Genomic DNA, 23444 nt, shown 5'->3' with positions numbered 1-23444 from the left:
TAGTAACACAGATAGAAATGCGGGCTGGTTGATAAGATAATTAAGTAGGTATGTAGTTTTCTTAACCACCTTCACCAGGGAGAATCAGTTTTAATGGACCGTTGTCATTACTGTTGCTGAACATAGAGCTCTGATTTTGGTTCCATTCAGTTGAACCATGAATTGGATGGAGATCTTTGAAGAACATATAGTAGTCTCCCTTTATCTGCAGGGGATACGTTTCAAGATCCCCAGTAGGTGACTGAAACCTTGGATAATACCAAACCTATATATACCATTTTTGCCTATGTATACATACCTATGATAAAATTTAATTATAAATTAGGCATGGTAAGAGATTAATAACAATAACTAATAATAAAATAGAGCAATTATAAGAATATACTGTAATGAAGGTATGTATATATGGCACTATTAAGTAAAATAAGGGTTACTTGAAACCATGTACTGTGATATCACTAGTCTGATAACCAAGATAACTACTAAGTAACAGGAGGGTAACATACACAATGGATATGCTGGACAAAGGGATGATTCATGTCCCGGAGGGGGTACAGAGCAGGATGGCTTGAGATTTCATCACACAACTCAGAACAGCATGCAATTTAAAACTTATGTTTATTTCTAAAATGTTTCAATTTAATATTTTTGGACCATGATTGACCACAGGTAATGGAAACTGCAGAAAGTGAAATTACGTATAAGGGAGACCACTGTACTAATGAAATCTTCACGTAATGCAATGCTTGAGGTGGGGCAGCTAAATAAAACTGGTTAACAGAATTAAGATTCAGCATTATCTTAAATAAGCAATGTTGAACAAAAGACCAGGTTGTGATTCAAGAACCGTACTATTTAATTTCAGGCCTGACAACTAGATCAGCGACGGTTATATAAAAGATGGCCATGAGTTTAGTATGAGACAGGAGTGGGACCTGGCTCCCAACAGGGTCATGGTAACTTAGACTGATTTAATATATATGTAAAGTACAGATCAACAAAAGTAATAAACCTACTTAAGTTTTAGACCTGTAGGGAACCTTGGCATTATCTAGACCAACTTTCATCATTTTAAAGATGAAAAATTTAGAAATCAAATGACTTGGGTTAAGATAAGCTACTTACCACAGAGTTGCAACTAGAGCCCAAATAAGTGACCTCCCAAACAAGTATTTTTATTATGTGCCAGGTAGTCTCACCACTTATTGGTTAAGTGTGCAGTTGAAATACTACACGCCGAAAAAAGAAAGTTAAAAACAACATTAAAATAAATATCTGATTCCAAAATTTATAGTTGTTGGCATTTAATATAATTACCTATTACCAGGAAAAGAAATGTAAATAAAGTATAAAATGATGGCCATTATTTTAAGTAACACTATCTAGTTCCTATGGTGGACCAACTTTAATCCTTAGGGATTTTCTAGGTGAAGAAGAAAAGCATTGGCTAATTAATAATTAATTTTTGATTTATTTTTAATTTTGCAAAGTATGTATTTTGAAATTCAGAGTAAAATGGGAGGATGTTATAAAGTGGAGGATATTATAAACACTATATCTTATTCTGCCCTTAGCTTTTTATTTCAATAAAGTACAGTGGGAAATAAGGCTAGAGATGTGAGCAGAGTCTATTCTTGACTAGCTTTGGGCCATGATATATATTTTGGACTTTATTCTGTAGGCAGTAAAAAAACTTAACAGGAACTACGTTGTCATCTCCCTCCCAAGAACATAAATTAATTAGAACTTCTCATGTTTCCTCCCTACCCTCAAAAGGTGTAGTTTTTCTGTATTTAGTTTTTCTGTGTTGTTAAAAATACACATCAATCTTTTTTATCCAGTGGTACTGATATCTAAATAACAGTGGTAGTTCCTCTAGTTTGCCTGGATGGTAAAAAGCCTAAACAGTAAATGCTTTGTGATTTTAAGTAATTCTGAATGTTTCTTTGACTAAAGGGCTCTTATAGGTAGTTTAGGCTGTTTGTACTGTGAAATTAAAAATTACTTTGTCTTTTTGAGGTTGTAACGCTGCTTTTTTTCTACTTTATAAACTACTTCAGAGATTGATTAAACTAAACTAAATAGTTAGATTGTTTAGATTTGAACATCCAGAGTATAGATGGATCAAGGATATTTCTGCTTCATGAAACTTGTTTTCTTTTGTTTTTAGTTGGTTTTTATTTTGTGTTGTTTTATTTTGAGTTGGAATTGTAACATCACAGATAATTAGAGCAAAGTCTTTGTTCAGCTGTGTGTACATGTATATATGTACTTTGGTATAAGCAAAGTTGGGTATTCTTTAAGATTCTGCTTTTTTATTTACTAAATTGTTATGTAATTTTCATGATAAGTTTAATGACTTCATTCTGTTTCTTCAAGTAGATAACCACAATTGTCACCATGTAGTTGGCCTTTCAGTTAATATTTACCTTTTATTATTATTATAAATAAATAACACAATAAACATTTTCATGAAAGTAATTGTCAGAAATATAACATAATCCTCAGTAGCTTCCTGGATAAATAATTTTTTTGTATATACTGGGTAGGAAATTTACACATATACACTTACAAAAATTTTTTTCTTCTGATGAGAACTTTTATGACTTACTCTCAGCAACTTTCAGATATGTAATACAGTATTAATCGTAGTCACCATCCTATACATCTCTGTGACTTATTTATTTTATAACTGGAAATTTAAAAATCTGAATGCTTTATGAATTTGCTTGTCATCCTCGTGCAGGGGCCGTGCTAATCTTCTCTGTATCATTCCAATTTTAGTATATGTATGTATTGCCAAAGCAAACATCACATATGTTCTTTATTAAACCTAAAATTTTAGAAACATTTCTACTATAAAAATGATTTTAGTTTTAAACTTTTATTGAAAGAATGTCACTTATCTGGAAAATTCATTTATATGATAGAACTCCCTAGTTGAGGTTTAAGAGATACTATTACTTTTCTAATTAAAAGACATAGTATGCTTCTGGGAACAGATCATGAGGGAAGAGGTGTCAGTCATTATTATAAAAAGTATACATGTTTAATCCAAAAATGAAATTATGGAAACAGTTCCATTTACAGTAGTATTAAGAGAGAATAAACCTCAAAAAAAAAAGTTTAACAAAGTGACTGTAAAACTTATACTATGAAAACTGCAAAACATTGTTGAAAGAAATTTAAAAAGACCTAAATACATAGAAAGACGAAGTCCAATCTTAATATCGTTAAGATGGTAGTACTCCCCAATCGATCTACAGATTCATCACAATTCCTTTCAGAATCCCAGCTGGCTTTTTTGTAGAAATTCATAAGTGGATTCTAAAATATATATATGGAGTTGCAAGTGACCAGGCAGAACCAAAACAATATTGAAAAAGAAGAACAAAGTTAGATGGCTCACACTTACTGATTTCAAGACTTACTACAAAGCAACAGTGATCAAAGCAGTGTGGTACTGGCACTAGAATAGACATATAGATCAATAGATCTTCACTAGAATTGGAGAAACCAGATATCAATCTGAGGTCCATTGCTTTTTGACTATTGTGTCAAGACTATTCAATGGAGAAAGAATAATTTTTCAACAGTTGATGTCGGGACAGCTGGATATTCACATACAAAAGATTGGAGTTGAAACATTACCTCACACTTTAAAAAAAAAAAAAGTTAATCCCAAATGGGTCAAAGGACTAAATGTCAGAACTCAAACTATAAAACTCTTAGAAGAAAACGTGTGAGTAAATCTTTATGCCCTCAGATTTGGCAACGGATTCTTAGGTATGACACCAAAAGCACAAACAACTAAAGAAAAAAATAGGTAAATTGGACGTCCCCAAAATAAAAAGTTTGTGCTGCAAAGGATACCATAAAGAAAGAAAAATAAAAACCATATACTAGGAAAAAATATTTTCCGATTATATCTAATAAGGGACTAGTATTTCGAGTATATAAAGAACACTTACAACTCAACAATAAAAATAACTTAATTTTAAAATAGGCAAAGGATTTTTTTTTTTAATAGCAGAAAATAAAAGCTTTATTAGAAGGGAAAGTACACTTCCAGACATGGAAGCAGGCCTGAACAAGAGAAGCGTGGCGCAAAAGGAATGGGCAAAGGATTTAAATAGACATTTCTCCAGTGTTGACATAGGGATGGCCATTAAGCATGTGAGATGATGTGTCAAGCAAGCAGAGTCAGGAGGCTTCGGCTAGAAATAAATGGCAAAAATTTATTCAAGTATCTTAAGGTTTGCAAATCAGAAACACAACTAGACAGTACCCAGAGTGTTCCAAAGAAGAAAGAAAAGCCAAGAGTTCTTATAGTAAAAAGTGCATTCTTGAGAAGAATCAGTCCTACATTCTTAGCCTCTGGATTGATCTGATATTGTAATCTTCTAGATGTCCAGTGGTCTGAATAATGGATGTCAGGTGGTCTGGATGCTTGAGCATTCTTTCCTAAGTACTTAAGGAGGTAATCAGAGAGTTATCTATATCTTTAGGCATAACTAGAGGATTCAAAGATTTAAGTTCCCCAGCTAGTTAAAGCAAGAGTAAAATCATTTCCTCATGCCTCAGCCTACTTTATTTTAGTAATTTAGCAGCTTAACTGTAGTGATTCCATTTTATTTCCTTACTCTTTCCTCATAGTCTCATCATCATTAGTCATTGGGGAATTGTAAATCAAAATCACAGTAAGATAACATATTGCACCTACTAGGGTGGCTAGAATCGATAGATAAGAACAGGTGTTAACAATATGCTGCTGATGTGACATGTAAAATGACTTGATATGCTACTGAGATAAAATGTAAAATGGTACAGCCACTTTGGAAAATAGCCTAGCAGTTTCTCAAAAGTTAAATATAATAGTTAATTAAATAAAAGAGGACTACCATTTGTTCCAGTAATTCCACTCTTAGGTATGTGTGTGTGTGTCTGTGTATATATATACCCAAGAGAAAGGGAAACATATTTACACAAATACTTGTGTATAATGTTTATAGCAGCATTATTCATAGCTAAAAAGGAAAACCAAATGTCACCTGATTAATAGATAAGCAAATTGTGGTATTATTTGACTTTAAAAAGAATGAAGATACATGCTACAATGTTGATAAACATGATACCAAGTACAGGATGCCAGTCACAAAAGACCACATATTATATGATTCTATTTATATGAAATATCCAGAATAGGCAAATCTATTGTGACAGAAATAGATTAGTGATTGTTTAAGGGCTGGTGTTTGGAGTTGAAGGAGGGTCAGGCTGACTGGTAAGTAGGTAATAAAGAGTGTGGGGTTTCTTTTTAAGGAGGTGGAAATAGTCTAAAATCGATTGTGGAGATGGTTGCACAACTCTTAACATACTAAAACCCAGCAAATTGTATACTTTAAATGGGTGAATTGTATGTAGATTACATCTCAAAAGTTGTTACCAAAAAAGTATATAGGCTTAATCAAAATTGATATGTGAACTTGCTAATATAATTATGTAATTTTATACAGTATTATGTTGGACTTAAGATTTGGTATAGGTTGAAATGATTTTCCCTCCTGTGAAACTACATTTATAGTTAGACTTAGAAAAGTTTCAAGGGTCATCACATTTGAGATATTTTTAATTTTTCAGTAAGTTACTGATTGGCAACAAAACTTATTTCTTGTACGATCAGTCCTAAATTATACATTGCAAATCATGATTTTGTATTGTTATACGTATGTTTCATTGTTTTCATAGTTACTTTGATAATCACGAGAAAGATTATCCTATTTGCTTTCCTGCGAGGTTTTTAAACTAATCTTCAAAAAAAAAAAAATTCTTGAATAGAGATGGTACTGCTTTGATGTTTATTATTATTCCCCACAAGGAAAGGATTTTTGACTTTGAATGAGAATCTGATGATCACAGGTTAAGAACATTTCGGTTCTAGCCACTAAAGCTGCATAACTTTTACTAAAAAATACTGCACTGCCTAAAATTCTGCAAATTAGAGTTTAGCAATCCATTGAGTGGTTGAGCTTTAAGGGATTTTTACTTTCAAAGTGCAAACTGATTTTTTCTTACATCTTGATGTGGTCTCTCCAAAGACCATGTTCTGCCATTACAAATTGGGAGCAACTATGCTCAAAATAACGATAGTTATTATTACACTGAGAAGGTAGGTCTCAGAATTTTTTGTCTTCCTGAAAATGGACTTTGTGAATCTGAAAGGGGTTGCTCAGATTCTTTTTTTTTTTAACATTGTGGTTAAAAAAAAAACAACAACCATCAAATTTACTGTCTTAATAATTTTTATGTGTACAATTCAGTACAGTTAAATATATTCATATTGTTGTAAAACAGATAGGCAGAACTTTTTCATATTCTCCAACTGAAATTTAAACAACATCCTTTTTTCCCCTCTCTCACCAGGCCCCAATAACCACCATTCCACCTTCTTTTCTGTGAATTTGACTACTTTAGATGGTTGAATTATATAGTATTGTCTTTTTATGACTGGCTTATTTTATTTAACATAATGTCTTCAGGGTTCACTTGAATTGTAGCATATGACAGGATTTCCTGCCTTTTTAAGGCTGAATAAAATTCCTTTGTATGTATGTACCACATTCTCTTTATCTATTCATCTGTCCTACTTTCATCCATTGATGGACATTTGGTTTGCTTCCACCTCTTGACTATTGGAAGTGGAATTAAATTGGTAGCTTCTTAATGCTTAGTTTAATATGCCAAGAGATTAGTTTTAATGTGGAGGAAAAAGCAGCAGTTCTGAAATAAGATACAAACATGAGGAAAGGTAGAATCATCTACTACTAATACATGCAACAAAATGAATGAATCTCGGACATAATGTTAAGCAAAAGGGGGCAGACACAAAAGAGTGGTTATTGTATAATTATATCCATAGATGTTCAAAGCAAATTTCTTGCAATTACAGTCAAAATAGATTATTCCGGGAGGTAGTAGATGAGGATTATTGATTGGCAAGAGGCACAAGAAAGCCAACTAGAGTGCTGTAGATCTCTCCTCAGATGGTTACATGGTTATATGAATAAGTAAGAATTTACTGAGCTGTACACTTAGAATTTGTGCTCTTAATGTGAGTTATACTTCAATAATAAAGAAAAATGTTAAAAAAATTTTGTAAGGCATATTGTTTGTACAATAAGATTAAAGTTTGATTTTAGATGTTAACAATATGTGTCAATGACCCGCACACAGCTTCCAATCTGTTCCTCAGGAGAAGCTGCTTCCCAATCACTGGCTCTAAACAAAGCTGAAAAATTATGTGCCAGACCCTTTTAGGAAATTGTCTAAATTAGTAGTAAAGCAAGACTTTAAAAAAGTACATTAACATCGCTTCTGGTGACATAACTACTTTCATTAGGATGAGAAATAAATAGACATATCACTGGGATCTGAAGTTTTTAGATACTGTGGTTTCTCCAATTTGTATATTAGTTAAGTGTCTAATATAAATATTCTTTTACTTCTGCTATAACTTTATTAATAACATCTTTTTTCCTCTTAAAAGTTGTATTATCTAGAATGGAGGTCTATATTCTTGGCAGGAAAATATTAATAAATCAACTGGTTTTGCCTTATGTTCAAGTTCAAATCATTGACAATCCATGGTTTTAGTTCTTCTAGAATCGATTGCTTTACCTTTAACTCTGTTCATAATTGTGTTTTTTCACTTTTCAAATCTTTTACTTTTCAAAGGACCATTTGGACTTTTCTTCCTGAATGGCCAAAATGTCTGACTGGTACTATAATCTTCCCCATATCCATGGGTCTCCATTCGGTCTTCTAATTTTTCACATTTATATTGCAGAGATCTTCAAATAACAAGTAATCCATCTGTTCTAAAAGAACGCTTCAAATCTATTAGAGATCAATAATAAAATATACTGATTTGCTTCAAAATTGGATGAGATTACCTGGGGGAATCATTGTATAACTTTGAAGTGTTGCATAGTAAAATTTAAAAAAATATTTTAGTATGTTTCTGCAAACTATCATGCTTTGGGGTGTGATTCATTTTAGTTCTTTTCTCACCAGCGTAATGTAGAAAATTTCACACATTTACTTAGTAAAAAACAGGCCTCTAAATACCTCACAGGCTTTCCCTCCTGAAGTAGGGGTACAGGATTTTCTTTGATCCCATTTATAAAATGACATCTTCCACCTGCTTTTGCTTCACTCTACTCAGCCTCACTCCAGACTCTCAGCTGCTAGAAAAACCATTGTTCTTTTTCCTAATGGATTGATCAGAATATTATATTTAATAGCTAAGAAAGTCATAGAAACCAGTCCAATCACTAACTTAAGCTTTTTATTCCAAAATGAAATAATCGAAACTGCTTTTCAGAAGGTTTTTGATAGCTTTTATTTTTTTGACCATAACCCACACTAAAAAGTATTGTATTGTGATTCAGTACATACACAAATTAATGTATATGAAGCAAAAGTTTCATAAATAATACTGTTACTAAATAGGATATATTCTTTTTTTTTTTAATTTTATACTATTTTTCTTGCAAGATCGTGTTTGTCGGGACCCACTGAATTTATTTCACACTCCACTAATGGATCACATCACGCAGTTTAGAAAACATTTTAATGTTGCCATTCACTGCTAACCATTTAGGAAATGTTTCTGCATAGTATACTAATATATTAGTAGAATTAAGCCAGTGAAAATGAGAAAGACATCTGACTTTGTGCTTTAAAGTTCTGGTGCCTTTTATTATTCTTTTACCTCTACTCCTACTGCCCACTTAAAGAGATGCTATCTGGTTGGTGGAGGCAATGGGCCAGCCTGTCCTCTTTGCTCTAAATAGACATGGTAACCAATCTGGATTACATAAAAGTGGTTTCTTGTTTTAACTACTAATTGCCTCAAATTTTTTGGCTGGATTTTTTTTTTTTTTTTTACAAGTTCTAGGTAGTAATTTAGAAATGCACTACTTTCACTTTAGGGCAAGAAAATGTGACAGCTGGAGATCTAACTAAAACTGGGAACCCGAGGCTATATGTTCCTTTATCATTGTGACTGAGAACTGAGACCTGCTGGTTCTTTGAAATAATCTGTGTCTGATGAAGCTTACGGTAAATGTTGTCTCTGTAGGTGACTTACCGAAACAGGAAGTCTTCATGTAGTGGGTTTTATGGGCAGCATTACATCCAGGACTGCTGTTTCAGAAGGGTTGAGTTTAAATATAAAGCTCCAAAAACTACAGTGTAATGCAGTTTCTTTTCCATTAACTATAAAAGAACCCATAGCCAGGAAGTAAGCATGGGAAGCATTGTGGATTTTGTACAAGACATACTAAAAGCTTTGAGTGCTTGGGATTGTGCCATTTCATCAGTGGTATTTTTCTGTCCATTAAACTACCTGCTTTTCTCAAAGTTACTGATAGATATCAATATACATATATTCATATATATCAATATTTAGCTGAAGAAGTCATTCATTTTAAATGGCCAGAATTTTAATGCTCTGTCTTCATAATTAAAATCTTCCAGCTCAAAATTTTTGAGTACTGTATATCACTGAGGATAGTGGCTGAGTGATTGTCTAGCTTTCCAATATGGTTATGTTTTGTATTGCCCTGTTCAGTCTTAATGATACTCCCTGGCGAAAGAATTCATTTGAATAATGCTTAAGCTCAGGAGAATTACCCAGTCACCTCCAGTGCCTTTTAGGAGTAAGAATAACTGCTTTGTACGAGGATGACATGTGTTCTGTTCTTTTGGTGCCGCCAGAGAAAATAAGCAAACACAAGCAAGCTAGCATTTTGTGATTTGTCAGCCATCATGTTTGGTGTTACACAGGCTCTCGTTTATTATATTTCTGAGATTATATTCTTTTATACAGATATGCACATTGCAGATGAAGGGCATTTCATATAATTTGTTATTTTAGATTTGGTGAGAACCTAGAGGAAGGCATCATGGTGGAATGGAATAATTGTTGTCTACTCTCCTGGCTTTTCGTCTTCTCCACTAATTAAAAGCATTTTTGACCTTTCTCTTTTCCTTATTCCTCACGTTTACATGTAATCCAAAGGTGGTTAGTTTGTTCCTTAAAATGCCTTGATTATAAGTCTTATTATTTTAAGCCATTCTCTTTCAGAAATTACTTCCTCATACCTACAATAACAATAGGAGTAATAAAAATTAGATTTACCTAGCACTTTGCAGTTTACAAAGTACTTTCATATATTCTTATCTAACTTGTGATCTTCATAATCACATTGTATGTGGTAGATGTTATTCTTTTAATAGTCTGATGTAAAAACTTCTTATTCATCATATTCTGCATATCCTCTTTAATCTTATATATTGGGACCAGATTAGTATTTTTAAAATATAGTTTTCGCCATTTTGCCTTTTCTTCTAGCACAAAACTTTTTTTGGTGGTTTCACAGTCAGCTGAAATGAAGTCAAAACGCCTATATTTGCATTTAAGATTATCCATAATCTGATTCTAAACCAGCCTTCTTTTTTTGTTGCTCTAGAACTTTCTCAGAAGAACCTTCTCTGTATGTCAAGTCAATTTGATTCACTTTGGCAAATATCTGTTACCAACTATATATCACATACTATGTTGTTAGAGTTAAAAAGATGAGTTAAACATTCTTCTTGTCCTCAGAAAATTTACTGCCAAGTGGAGGTAGAAAGATATATGCGTAAACTAAATATAATATGTGGAAGTTTATGGAACTGGATGCCTCTTCAGTTTTGTAAGTATATTTAGAAAAGGGATTTTTTTTCCCAAGGAACCAAAAAAAGAAGAGAAGATAAAAACAGATAAGAAATGTTAACACAATTTTGGAAGGTGGAATGCAGACAGTTAAGTTATAACTGACTTAGCAGTTCAGAGAATTCTGAATGATTGAAAAGTAGGCAGTTTGTAACAGAATACACCAGATAGGCTCAAGAATAGGAGATACTAGGAACTTGGAAAGTTGGGATGCAGGAGCTAAAAACAGGAAGTCCTGTTGCAGGTCTATATGTGAAGCAGTTGGATCACCAAATCCCCTTCTGCCCAGGCCTTGCCTTGCCTGAAAGCTACCCTTTCCCACCCTCATGAGCAATGAAAAGTTCACATTGTTGAAAGTAAACTGCACTGTGAAAACTAGGCTGCCCAGTTGAACTCAGGGAAATGAGAAAAAGTTACTGGTTAGTGAGACCCCTCTTAGACTCTGAAAGAAGCAGATCCATAAGTGCCCAGGATTCTTTTGAACCTTTTTTCTTCAAAAGAAATTTGTGCACAATTTCTATAATATAGTAAGTTTTACTATAAAAAAAGATTTCCCCCAAATCCTCAGAGAATAGTAAGTATCCAGGAAAAGTGTATCTTATTTGTCCTATAGCTTATGCCCCTGCATACCTCCATGTACCTTTGGTAGTGCATAACTCAGTAAGAAGCTGACATTCACAGTTATTCACACTCTGTTCCTTTTGATTTTATCTGACTTTACTTCTCACCATTTTTCCCCGTGTACTTTGTGCTCTGTTTGTATTGGTCCACTCTCAGTATATCACGTTCTGTTCATTTTCTGTCATGTCTCCACCTCACTGTTCAAAATAGTACTTTTTTGTGTGAGAAATTTCCTTTATTTTCTCTGTCCTTCAAGGCTCACCTCGCATGCCACTTGTACCCAAATACTCATCCAAGCTTCTCTACTGACTTGTTCATATTTCTCTTTTAACACTCATCGCATATGTGATTTATTTAACTTTCTGCCACAAGGCCCTGTTTGAGAAGCTAGAATACAGTCTCTGAAGGGGGAGAACTGAGTGTCACTCATCTTAGATGTCTGATATCTGTATGTGCTGGGTAATAAGTATTCAAATGTTTTCCCTTACCTCTCATATCTTATTTTTCGAGTTTATCTTTTATACTTCCTTACAAATGGTTTTTCAAAATCATAGATCTTATCATGTCACTACTCAACTCATTTTAAACTTTAAGTTGACATTGAGGGCTTTCCTAATGAGAACTCAACCTTACTTTTCTAGTCTCCTTTGTTGCCCTAACTACTCCTTGTCCATCTCTACATCTTCTTGATCCTCATGATAGAGCTTATGATCCATCTATCCTCCAAACCACCCAAAATTCTCAGCTTACACCATCTACTTTCTCATTTTTTGTTTGCTCATGCAGCTTCTTCTCTCTGAGATGCCTTTCTCCCTTTCATAATCTAAAATTCTACTCATTTTTTAAGACTCTGGGGGGAAGAAAGATAAGAATTTTTTTCCTAAGACTCTCGAAATTACCTTCTCTCTTTTCTTGCTCACGGATCAGAATCCAGGTTTATTATCTGTTTACTACACTACTTCCCTACCCCTAGTAATTCTTATTCCTCCTAAAACTGGGGTGGGAGTATTCAATTTAGAAAGACCCCTAAACATATTTATAATTTTAAACTTGACTGTTTTCCTTTAAGCAATATTAAGGTCTTAGGGTCAGCCCTGTGCTGAAATTGATGTTAGGTCACAATAACAGTGTTTATACAGAGTCAGGAAGGGCTCTTCTGAAAAATCTTTACGCAACATTTTATCTGTTATGGAAGAAGTCTGTGGCCAAGTTGTAGTTTTAATCTGCCTGGGAGTTGGCTGTTACTACCTCATCTTTCCTCTTGCAGTTATTAGTATCCTTTCCACGGTTGCCTCAAATTTTTAAAAAATTTTTTGTGGTGGCATTAATCAGAAACAGAAATTAACTTTCAGAGGATTAATGTAATTAATGTATAGAGAAAAAGTGCCTATCATCTTATAATGGTTTCTTAGGTATTTGGCATCGTGTGAGTCGTCTTTATTATTTTATTTGCAGACAAAAGTAATTCTTAAATTAGTGTACCTGTCAACTCATAAAGGCACTCAGCAACCTGATGGCAGTATTAATAGTATAATTGTGCAGTTTGCAAAGGGTCATTTGATGTCTAGAGCTTGGTGAAAATAAGAACTTAAATTGCAGGCAGCTTTTGTTCCCAGATGAAGTGGGTTGTTTTTTTTTTTATTATTATAAAAACTATATTATATAAAAATCAAAATACTAAGAATCTTTTTAATACCTCAGTATACAACTTTATATCCTTTCCATGCATATATATATTCAGCTATGTACATATATGTGTGTGTATATGTATATATATAAGTATAACTTTAACCTCTATGTATTATTTAAAAAGTAATCATACATACCAGTAACTTTTAATCAGTTACGGTTTTGGGTGTCCGAGATATGCAGAGTATAGTCTTAAGCACTCTAAGGCATTGACGGAACTATTAGATAAAATCTCTGCCCTCAAGATATTTATAGTCTATCTAGCTGACTAAGATGGGACAAATATGTAAGAAGCAATGTGAAATCCAGTGTAGTGGCTAACCTATATGTTATATACTAAACAGTAGAAATTAAAGCCTCCAAGAATCAATGGTGGTGGGGAGGTGAAATACTCAGCGTGTTTTATGGGCTCAGTAAGTGATAGCTGTTGCCCTCATACTCATCCTCACTCGTACGTTCTTGCTCTAGATGTTTAGGAGAATATCGATTCCATTTATACATGTAAAGAAGTTGAGAAGAAAAATCATTATTTCAGAAAGAACGTTGAGATGTTTAAGTGTTGTCCAGGTGGAGATCTGTTTCCTTCCTGCACACTGCACACAGTTAAAGATACAGAGCTAGAGTTTCTGATGAAGAGTCAGAAAAGCTATGAGAATCATTTAATTACATTAAATAAATAAGTTTTCCAAAAGGTGAGTGGTGAAATAATTGGTTTTGTTTCACACTGTCTTTTATCCCAACTAAAGTTGACACTAAATACCATGACAAAAATATAAAATATCCACTTGTCAGTGAGTTAGAAAAATGAAGGTTTGTGCTTGTTGTGCCAAGAGTTAAAATCTTTGTATCTTTTAGATTCTGGCATTTTTTCTTCTTGGTTTGCCTTATAGCTTAATAGTTAGGAAATATTAAATAATAATGTGCATATGTGTGAGAAAAAGAGATTTGTTTTCTTTTTAAAAAACTTCTCGTGCCTAACTTAAATTTCCAAATTCTCAAGCTGTTTTTGTTCTTGTATTGCTGGGTCTCATTATCTCCATTTAGCTTTTCACTTATAAATCATGTTTCATATATGTGAATAGCATTGGGAATGTGACCTTTCTCATGACCCTGTGAGCTAAGATTTTGCTTTGCATCTCTCAGAATAAATGTCACTAAAACATAAATATTTGTTTTTCCCCTAGGTAAAAATCTCTACACCAATGAATATGTAGCTATCAAACTGGTGAGTAGAATCTATATTTGTGGTAATTATATTTTGTGCTCTCACCCCTCACATATCTTTTGACAGGAAATAGTTGTGAGCATTTACAAAAATACTAATGTTTAATTCTTTTGCATATGATCACACATGGTCATTTTCCTTCAACTATATATATAGTGTTACAGTCGTGATTCCCTTGTGTACTACATGGCATTAGATGATGCTAACTATAGGTTAGCAATGATGAATCAAAAAATGATTAATAAAAAAAAGCTGGAAGAAAAAAAATCACTGGAAGACTAGTAATTTCTATGAACTTTGTACCTTTCACAGTGCTATTTTAAAAGAAAATCATTTGAAAATTGTATCATTTTTCTTGAATATGACTGATGCATTTTTTAAATGTAAGGTATTTATTAATATACTTAGTACAGGACCAAATCTCATCATTGCCTTAAAAAACTGCCAAGTATGAAAAACACATCACACGGTCCTTTGGAGCGGCATTTAATTGCTTTTGTCTGTATTAATCTTATGAATAATTAATCTAGTCATTGAAAAAAGCATCCTATTAAAAAAGAATAATTACATTTTTTTGAGGATTAACAATTTTAGAAGAAACAGTTTTTTATCTTATGTATAAGGTTAATAAACAGCCATTTCTAGTCATAGAGAATGTTTCATGTGACTAGTTTCTATGAAACTGATTAAAGGTTCTACTAAATCATAGTAAGTTTCTCAGGATTTTCAGATAATTTTGGGCTTTGTTAGTTGGAAGCCAAAAGAGTTAAGGGTTGAAGAATGTATCTTGTGACAATTGAATGCTGTTTTTTCTAATGAATTGGGGCTTACCACATCCATACCTGCTCTGTGGTTTGCTCCCATTCTCTCGTTCAGTTTGTCAGTTTGTGGAGGAGTTAGAGTTGTCTGCTGAAGAACTGGACATGAACAGGGCTTAGAGCAGGTGGCTTCTAGGAAATCAAGTGTTTTGTTTGTTAGCTTAAAACTCTTGTTGGAGGAAGGGAAGCAAGCAGAGGTGAAATACATGTAAAAATGCAGGCCAGATATTTTCTTAGATTGATTATCAAAAGATTAACATTTGATTATTCCGTAAAAGTGTTTTCTAGTTCATATGCTTTTTTGCTTTTTCTGTTTCACTATTTTGGTAAATTGGAATAATTTTGATTCTATGGGACTAGTGAGAGGAAGAAACAGCCCCTAAAACACTTTAAAATATTGCCTCGATACTGTGTATTTGTTATTGTTTCTTTATTTATCAAGACTTCTTTTGAAGCTTTCTGTTCAGGCAATTCTTATATCTAGATTTTTCGTTCCAGATTCATACTAGTCAATCTATTTAGATACACTTACATTAAGTATTGTTGACATGACTGACCATTGCATTTCACTTACATTTTATTGAATTATTATCCTATTTTGTATTGCCAAGAGTTAAACCTAAAACTATATTGTATGTTATCTTGTATGGTGTATCTCAGTACCTCATTTCCCTTTCAAATAAATCTTAAATAAAGGCTTTTTAGAGGATAGCAATCTTGTCTATAGACCTCTTTTCTTTTGCTCTTGGTCTCTATTCTCCGTGGGAGATATAAGGGCAGTAATTGAGCTCTTTCCATTGCAACAGCAAAATTGGCCTTACGCATTACAGTCCTACAAGGTAGCCATCTGTTGTCGGTTTAGGGTTTCAGACAGGCATGTGTGTTTCAGAATATCTGTGATTCTGGCAAATAGCCAGGCCTCTATAGAAATGTAATCAGCATCTGGCATGGAAATACAAGGAATCCCTGCTGGTACTGTTTCAATTCTACTTTGTTTGGACCTTCATTGTGGGCTCTTGTTTCTTGGATATCTAAGAACCTTTTTAAAAAAATCATATACAGTATAAACAAAATAGTGTAATGAGCCCCTCCTTTACCCTCATTGAGATTGCTAGGGTTCTTTTTAAGAGAGATTTTCTAACAGTTGTAAAAAATAAAAGTAAAAATTCTCTCCATGCTGTTAATCTTGTTGCCTTCCACAAGCTATAGACTATTTGCAATGTCCTTTATTTATAGTGTTTCCAAAAGAGCACCTTGAAGCTCTAGTTGGCTGAGCAGGCTACAAACTATGTGCTGAAGGGTATAAGTCCTTCCATCTGTGATAAAAAGCCCTCACGTCTGAACATATGTGATGTCTGTGCCCACTTTCAGCCTTATAACTCTAAAGAGTTTTTACTTTTTTTATTCTGCTAACTTAGTTACCCAAGATCAGATCAAATATTTCTTATAAATATTCCCAGGGTGAAATTTTGAGAATATTATGTTCAAAGAAGGATCTGTTGTCCCTTGTGGTTTGTCAGAATCCAAAGGCTATTTCTCCAGAAAGAACACTCCTTTTTCTAGTGTTTAGATCAACCTCTGTCTGGTTTCATATTAATTTGTCATTACTGTTCCTGTTTGATTCCTTGTGAATTATTAGTGATTTTGCTAAAGGACAAATCCTATAATGGCCTGCTTTAATGGTGATATTGTGGAACCAAATGGAGACTCAAGAGTGATCCTTCTCTGAAGAGCTAAATAAATAAGGAAGTGACTTTATAGTATAATCCCCCTTAGGGGGATATGAAATACAGCAGGTCCTAGATAACTTTTCATGCAGTGTCGTTTCGTTATCATGTTGATGACTTGCTGTAGGAATTTAACTCTCATTTATATTAGTTTGCTTGTGGTAAAATTGGTTTCATTAATACATTGTGTTGCCACAGTTTCAAGAACCTGTGAATAACATTAAGTGAGGACTTATTGTTTTCCAGTCTGTGTGAATCAATTTAGACAAAACCTACTTAGAAGCAAAAGAATAGACTAGACAACCTCAAGGAAATTTATGAATTCTGTGATTTATGGACCCTGTATCTTAAGAAAAATGCAGAATACTTCAAGTGGGTTCAGAAAGAGCCTTAAAGGTGATCAGTGAGCTAAAAAAACAGGATCAGTGAGGAGAGGTTAAAGAAATTGAAATTACTTTGCCTGAATAAAAGAATCTAAGAAATGATGGAATAGTTTTATTTGAAGATAGCTCTCCTAGTATTCACAGGTTATCAGAGAGCTATTTTATCCTGTTATTGAGGACATAAGAGAAATAGGCTTAAGTTTCAGCAGTGAGGATTTAAATTATATATAAAGACCTTCCTACCAGGAAATTTGTTAAACAGTATGAGTTATCAAGAGAAGCTATGGAGTCTCCTCTCTCCTTTAAGCCTATCTTAAAAATAGGACAAGAAACCATTTAATGGGCAAAGGACAGTTTTTTGAACATACAGCATTGGGAAAACTAGATAACTCCATGCAATGAAGTTGGACCCTTACTGTACATCACATACAAAAATTAACTCAAAATGAATCAAAGATCTAAACATATGAGCTAAAACTATAAATCACTTAGAAGAATACTTAGGAGAAAAGCTTCATAACTTTGGATTTGACACAAAAAGCACAAGCAAGGAAAGACAGATTAAATTGGACTTTATCAAAATTAAAAACTTCTGTGCATCAAAGGACTCTGAACAGAGTGAAAAGGCAACACATGAAATGCAAGAAAATATATGAAAATCATGTATCTGATAAAGAATCGATATGTAGAGTACCTTTTTAACCATTTTTAAGTGTACAGTTCTGTGGCATTAAGTACATTCGCATTGTTAAGCAACCATTACCACCCACCTCCAGAACTTTTTCATCATCTTCCACTGAAATTCTATACCCATTAAACACTAACTCCCCATTCCTCTCTGTTACCAGCTCCTGGCAACCACCATTCAACTTTATGTCTCTATGAATTTGACCATTCTATAAATAGAATGATGCACTCTTTGTCCTTTTGTGTCTGACTTTTTTCACTTAGCATGTTTTCAAGGTTCATGTAGCATGTCTCTGAATATCTTTGTTACAGCTAAATAATAATCCATCTAATATATGGAACAAAATGCACCCACATTTTGTTTATCCATTCATTTATTGATAAATTTTGGAGTTGCTCCCACCTTTTGACTATTGTGAATAATGCTGCTATGAATAGGAAGGTGGAATTTCTGGGTCATATGATAATTTAAATGTTTTTTAAAGAAATTACTATACTGTTTTTCACAGTAGCTGCACCATTTTACATTCTCACCAGCAGTGCACAAGGATTCCAGTTTCTCCACATCCTCACCAATATCTGTTATTTTCTGTGTGTTTGATAATAGCACCGCTAATGAGTACGCAGATGTATCTTTTAGGGTAATGTTTGATTTTCTTTTTAACTAGTTGCCTGATACACTGTCAATTCAGAATAATTAACCAGCCAATTCTTGAAGTTTAGTGTAGAGCAAAGTGTGGTTGTTTTGCTTCTTTATGTCTGGGGCCTTTAGAAAACTCAGTTTTTGCAAGCTTGATCATATTGATTAAAGTTACTTATTATCTAATTATCTTAAATGTAAAACTAAATATACATAAGAATTTTCCTACAGTATTATTCATAATATTGAAAACTGAAAACAGTACAAATGTCAAAAAACTATGGCGCATGTGTACGTACATACAGGGGACTACTACAAACATTACAAGTAATATACAGCTTTACTTACTGCTGTGGAAAGATGTTATCATCACATTATTGAATTTAAAGGCACATTACAGAACAGCAAATATAGTATGATCTTATTTATTTAAAATATTTAAAGTCTATATTACATATAAATATGGATATAAATATTTGGAAGGACAGTCACCAAAATGTTAATAATGTTTCTCTTTAAAATGATAGGATCTCACATTATTTCTAGTTTCTTCTTAATTTTCACATATCTGAAATTTTCTTCCTGAACATATATCATTTCTCTAAAAATAATAAAACTATAGCCACCCAAAATTCATAATAAAACAAGGAGGAAACACATGCTGGTTTTTAATTTAAAGGTTTGGCATCTGGTTTCCTAGGAGAGACTACATTTCCGGAGAATACTTCATGATGAGGAAGCTATCCTTGAATGATGGCTCATGCAGAGTATTTTTACTTAACTGTCCATGGAAAGGATTGTATGTAATTTAGCTTCATCATTTCAGAGAGAAATTGTGGTAAGAAAGTGCTATCACATATGTATGTTATCTATAAAATATTAAGTGTTCTTATATCTGGTTTACTCTGAAAACCTAGGAATGGATTTTTCTAAATCTGATCACAATATCTCTTCTTGGGTTTCAGGAACCAATAAAATCACGTGCTCCACAGCTTCATTTAGAGTACAGGTTTTATAAACAGCTTGGCAGTGCAGGTAAGTCCAGTCTGTTTTCTCCATTTACTTAACATATAGCTTACTAGAAGCCCTGAAATAAGCAAATTTTATGGTCTACTTTACCCTTTTACCAGACCATATGTCTCCCCTGCTCGCTGGATAGGTAAATATAGTCAACTAAAAAGCTGCTTGCTTTCTGGTTCCTGGAGGGGCAGTCAAGCTGCTTTGGGGACCTGTGATGCCATTACAGTACCTACAAACCAACCTTTCGATGCTTTCACCCACCTGAAATACACATGGTATGGGGGTTTTGCTTTTTTGGTAGTTTATTCATTCTCTTTCCATTTCTTTCTGTATACCCAAAGAAAGGAGGAGGAGTTGGTAATTTGTAAGCTATATTTTACCATATTGAGACTATATGTCTGTTTTAAAGACATGCTAAAATACATGTTCTGAAATACCAAAACACTATCATTTTTATCCATTATTCTCATTAATTTGGAAGGCATATCAGTATGCTTATAATACCTATGACCTTTGAGGATTTTTAAAAATTAAGTTTGCAATTTTTTAAAACATACCTAATTTTTACCTAAAAGCTCTAATTTTTGAAATATCTTACTGGCTTACAGAAGAATATTTTGACTAATCAAATATTACCATCCATAGGGAGGTTGTGCCCGTAAAATACCTCTTGCAGGAGATGAAATCTTTCAGCGCTAGTTTCTTTGTTTTACATTAGTAGATGTTCCTCTAGTTTATGCTTTCTTCAGTGTGATGGTTTTATGTGAATGGGTGAGCATGGTTTTTATTTCAAGTACCACTACTGAAGGTACTATTGAAGGAATTTGAATTTCACTTCCTAGAATATATAGAATTATTTAAGAGCCACTGGATATTAATTATTCAAGTTATTTTATACTCTGACCATGGCAATAATTAGCCATAGGCATAACCAAGGGAGGCCAGGATGGTATTGTCTTTCATTGAACCTAACATGAATTCTTGCTCACGGTATATATTTGCTCATTGATTGTATCCTTAAATATAGAGTGTTCCTGGCATAGGATTAAAGATTGGTAGCTGAGTTCATTGGACATATGTATTACTTGAGGCTTGTCTTTCCAGAACTAAACTTTAAAGTTGACTGTTATGTTGTTCCTGGTTTCATAAATTTCAGGGTAATAATTATCACAGCTTATTTAAGATAAACATGTTCGTACATGCCTCACACATCTAAAACATAGGTAAAAACATGCTAGATCCAGTCCATCATAGAAGTTTGAGTGGGCCAGAGGAACATGACCAGGCCATTTTGCAGGATTTCTTCTTTAAGCCCTTCCAGATAGACCCACCCAATCAGGCCAATGTTCCCTTTTCAATATGGAGCCACAAAATCTCACGAACCTGTTAATGTAGGAGTAATGCCTGTGCTGCTAGTTCATAATGTCACCAAATACAGAACATTGCAGATTCTTGAAGTTTCTCCATGCACTGGAAACAAGATTTAATAGGTAGAGCATTGGAAGAAAGCTGACTTTAAAAAATTACCATTCACTTAAGGCAGCAAGGAAAAACTGGAATCTCTAAGACTATTGCATCTGTCGCAGTGGGGATAGGAGGGCTCCTTTGTAGTGGTCAAACCAGCTATTGGCTCATACTCAGGCAAGCTGGCCATCATTGGTGTACCTCTCAGTGCCTCTTCTGACAATCATCTAAGAGTTACAAAGCTTTCTAGGTCTTACATGAAGTTCAGTGGTTATTCTTGACCCCTTTTCTGCTTTCGCAGATTGTCCACTGCTCTTAAGAAACTGTATTGGGTGTTATCTTCTTAATATTCTTGCCTGCAGCTAACAAGATAGCCACAAGATTTTCCAAGATAGTAAGAGCTTTAGAGATCTGTTAGAAATTTCTACCCAGTGTGAGAATTGCTTCTTAACTGCAGGTCTTTCATGTCTGCTTGACTACTACTAGCCATAGAGTGTATCCCTCTTCAAGGTAATTCACTGTTCTTCACATGGAGCTAAAATTTGATGTACACACACACACACACACACACATATACATCCATGGAGCACCGTTGAGCCCTCTGTTACACACAACTCAAAAGCATTCGTTTCTCTTAAAATGAACCTCATAAAACTGCACCAATAACTCTGGATATGGAGACAGTAGGATTATTATCTTCCTTCATCTGGACACAATATTTCCTTTAGATTAGCTATTTTAACAGCCATTTTACATAGTTGACTTTTATGCTTTTATGGAGTTTTACTCAGCTGAAATCTTTACATGTTTTTTATATAAGCTACAATTAACAAAGACTTTTTGCATTTTGTGGTTACATAATTGATTTAGAACACCTAAACCTCTTAGATGTCATGTTATTTTATCCTGTTATTATTAAATATCGGGATATTTTTCAATCCTGATTCTGTTACTGATGATTTTCTGCTGAATGATTTTTCACAGTAATTGCGTATCCCCCCACCCCAGATTATAAACGTGAGAATGAAGCTTGTACCTTCTTCAGCCTTGTATCTCACACTTCAAGGCCCAACATAGTTCTTCCACAAAGTAGGCAGTTAGTAAGTGTTTTGGTGATGGACAGGAGTTAGGAAGATTTGATGAGCATACCTTTTATATTTTTGCCAAGTTATTAATAAAAATATTCTCTGGGGGTGACCAAAAAAGGAAATTTATTTTGAAAATAGATCAGTTGACAACAAAGTAGACAAGATTTCACCATGTTTCATTAAAAATGTGAACATGAACACTTCAGCTTGTTCCTAACTTACAAGCACAAGTATTTCCGTTTTCCCAGCTGCAAATGTGACTCATCGGTAGTTAATGTTTGAGCAGCCAGAGCACACATGTACTCTCTTCAGAACCAAGGTGATGTTGTGGCATTGTAAATAAACAACTTTTAATGCCAAAGGCAACAACAACCCAAATTGTGTGATCGTCATTTTTACTCACTAATGCTTTCTGTCTTGTCATTATTTAGTACAGGCCACTGATTTGCAAAATATTGGGTGTCGTGACAAGGAATGCCTTAAAAAACAAAGCCCATTGTGACTTAGGTTTGTTCAAGGATTTAATTGGTGCTTATAAAATAAATGGATCAAATTTTTTTGGGAAAATGAGTAATAACGAATTTAAAGAATTCCGCTGTTACTATTGTGACCAGAACTTGAGGCTTTGAAATCCTAAAATAGGAACCTATGTGTTGGCTTGGGAGTATGACCTTAAGTATCCAGGTCTTAGTCATTTCCTTGGGTTTTTGACCCTCGTATTGCCCTCACCATCTGATCTGGAAATTTATAACAGTTTTCTACTCATGTGGAGGTAGAACAAAAATTATAGCACTGGATGATTACGAATCTGATTTAAGTTGGACCTCTTTGTAGTTGTCCCTTCTTTTCTTTGTTTGATCTCTAACTCTTTCTCTTCTGTTCTACTCTGTTCTCCAGTGGGCAGTCACACTTCAAGCTTTGTTTGCTGACTGTGCCTTTACCATCAAGAATTTCAAGACCTGGTTATTTACTATGAGTGTTGATAATCTCAGATAATCAGGGAAGAAAGTAAAGGGGGTCTTGAGTGCCTTGAAACTGAAAATGAGGATCTCGATCTTCCTAATAGCTATCTTTTTTTCATTTTTTATTTATTGTAGAAACAAAATTATAAAATATTAAAGGACATTTGAAAGGACATGATGATTCATACTTTACCCTAACTCAGCTACATCTCATTTGAATATTTCTCTCCTTTTAATATGCAGACATATTTTATAGCTAATCTCAGTTCACATGCAGCCTCATGTGTTCTTTCACTTAACATTATTTGTTGTAATGCTACATAGTCTTCATGTTGCTAAT

The 23444-nt window shown here is 33.7% G+C and overlaps 1 protein-coding gene and 1 non-coding gene across 9 annotated transcripts in view; one reads left to right on the top strand and one right to left on the bottom strand.

Annotated features, from left to right (window-relative positions):
- Nucleotides 1–23444, top strand: part of CSNK1G1 (casein kinase 1 gamma 1) — a 147645-nt gene that overhangs the window by 60272 nt on the left and 63929 nt on the right. For all 8 annotated transcript variants that reach the window (XR_004950020.1, XM_016141087.2, XM_016141084.2 and 5 more), the window contains 2 exons: nucleotides 14275–14315; nucleotides 19536–19605. Coding sequence is in view for 7 of the 8 variants with exons in the window: in XM_016141087.2 (XP_015996573.1) it covers nucleotides 14275–14315; nucleotides 19536–19605 (111 nt within the window). In the remaining variant the exon portion in view is untranslated. The remainder of the gene's footprint in view (nucleotides 1–14274; nucleotides 14316–19535; nucleotides 19606–23444) is intronic.
- Nucleotides 2702–2810, bottom strand: LOC118601055. The gene has a single exon (XR_004950158.1). It is a non-coding gene; the product is annotated as a U6 spliceosomal RNA (small nuclear RNA).

Source organism: Rousettus aegyptiacus, unplaced genomic scaffold (genome assembly GCF_014176215.1).
Source record: "Rousettus aegyptiacus isolate mRouAeg1 unplaced genomic scaffold, mRouAeg1.p scaffold_m13_p_3, whole genome shotgun sequence".
In the NCBI taxonomy this organism is placed as follows: Eukaryota; Metazoa; Chordata; class Mammalia; order Chiroptera; family Pteropodidae; genus Rousettus; species Rousettus aegyptiacus.
Note: the sequence above shows the minus strand (reverse complement) of the source record. Positions and strands in the feature narration are given on the sequence as shown.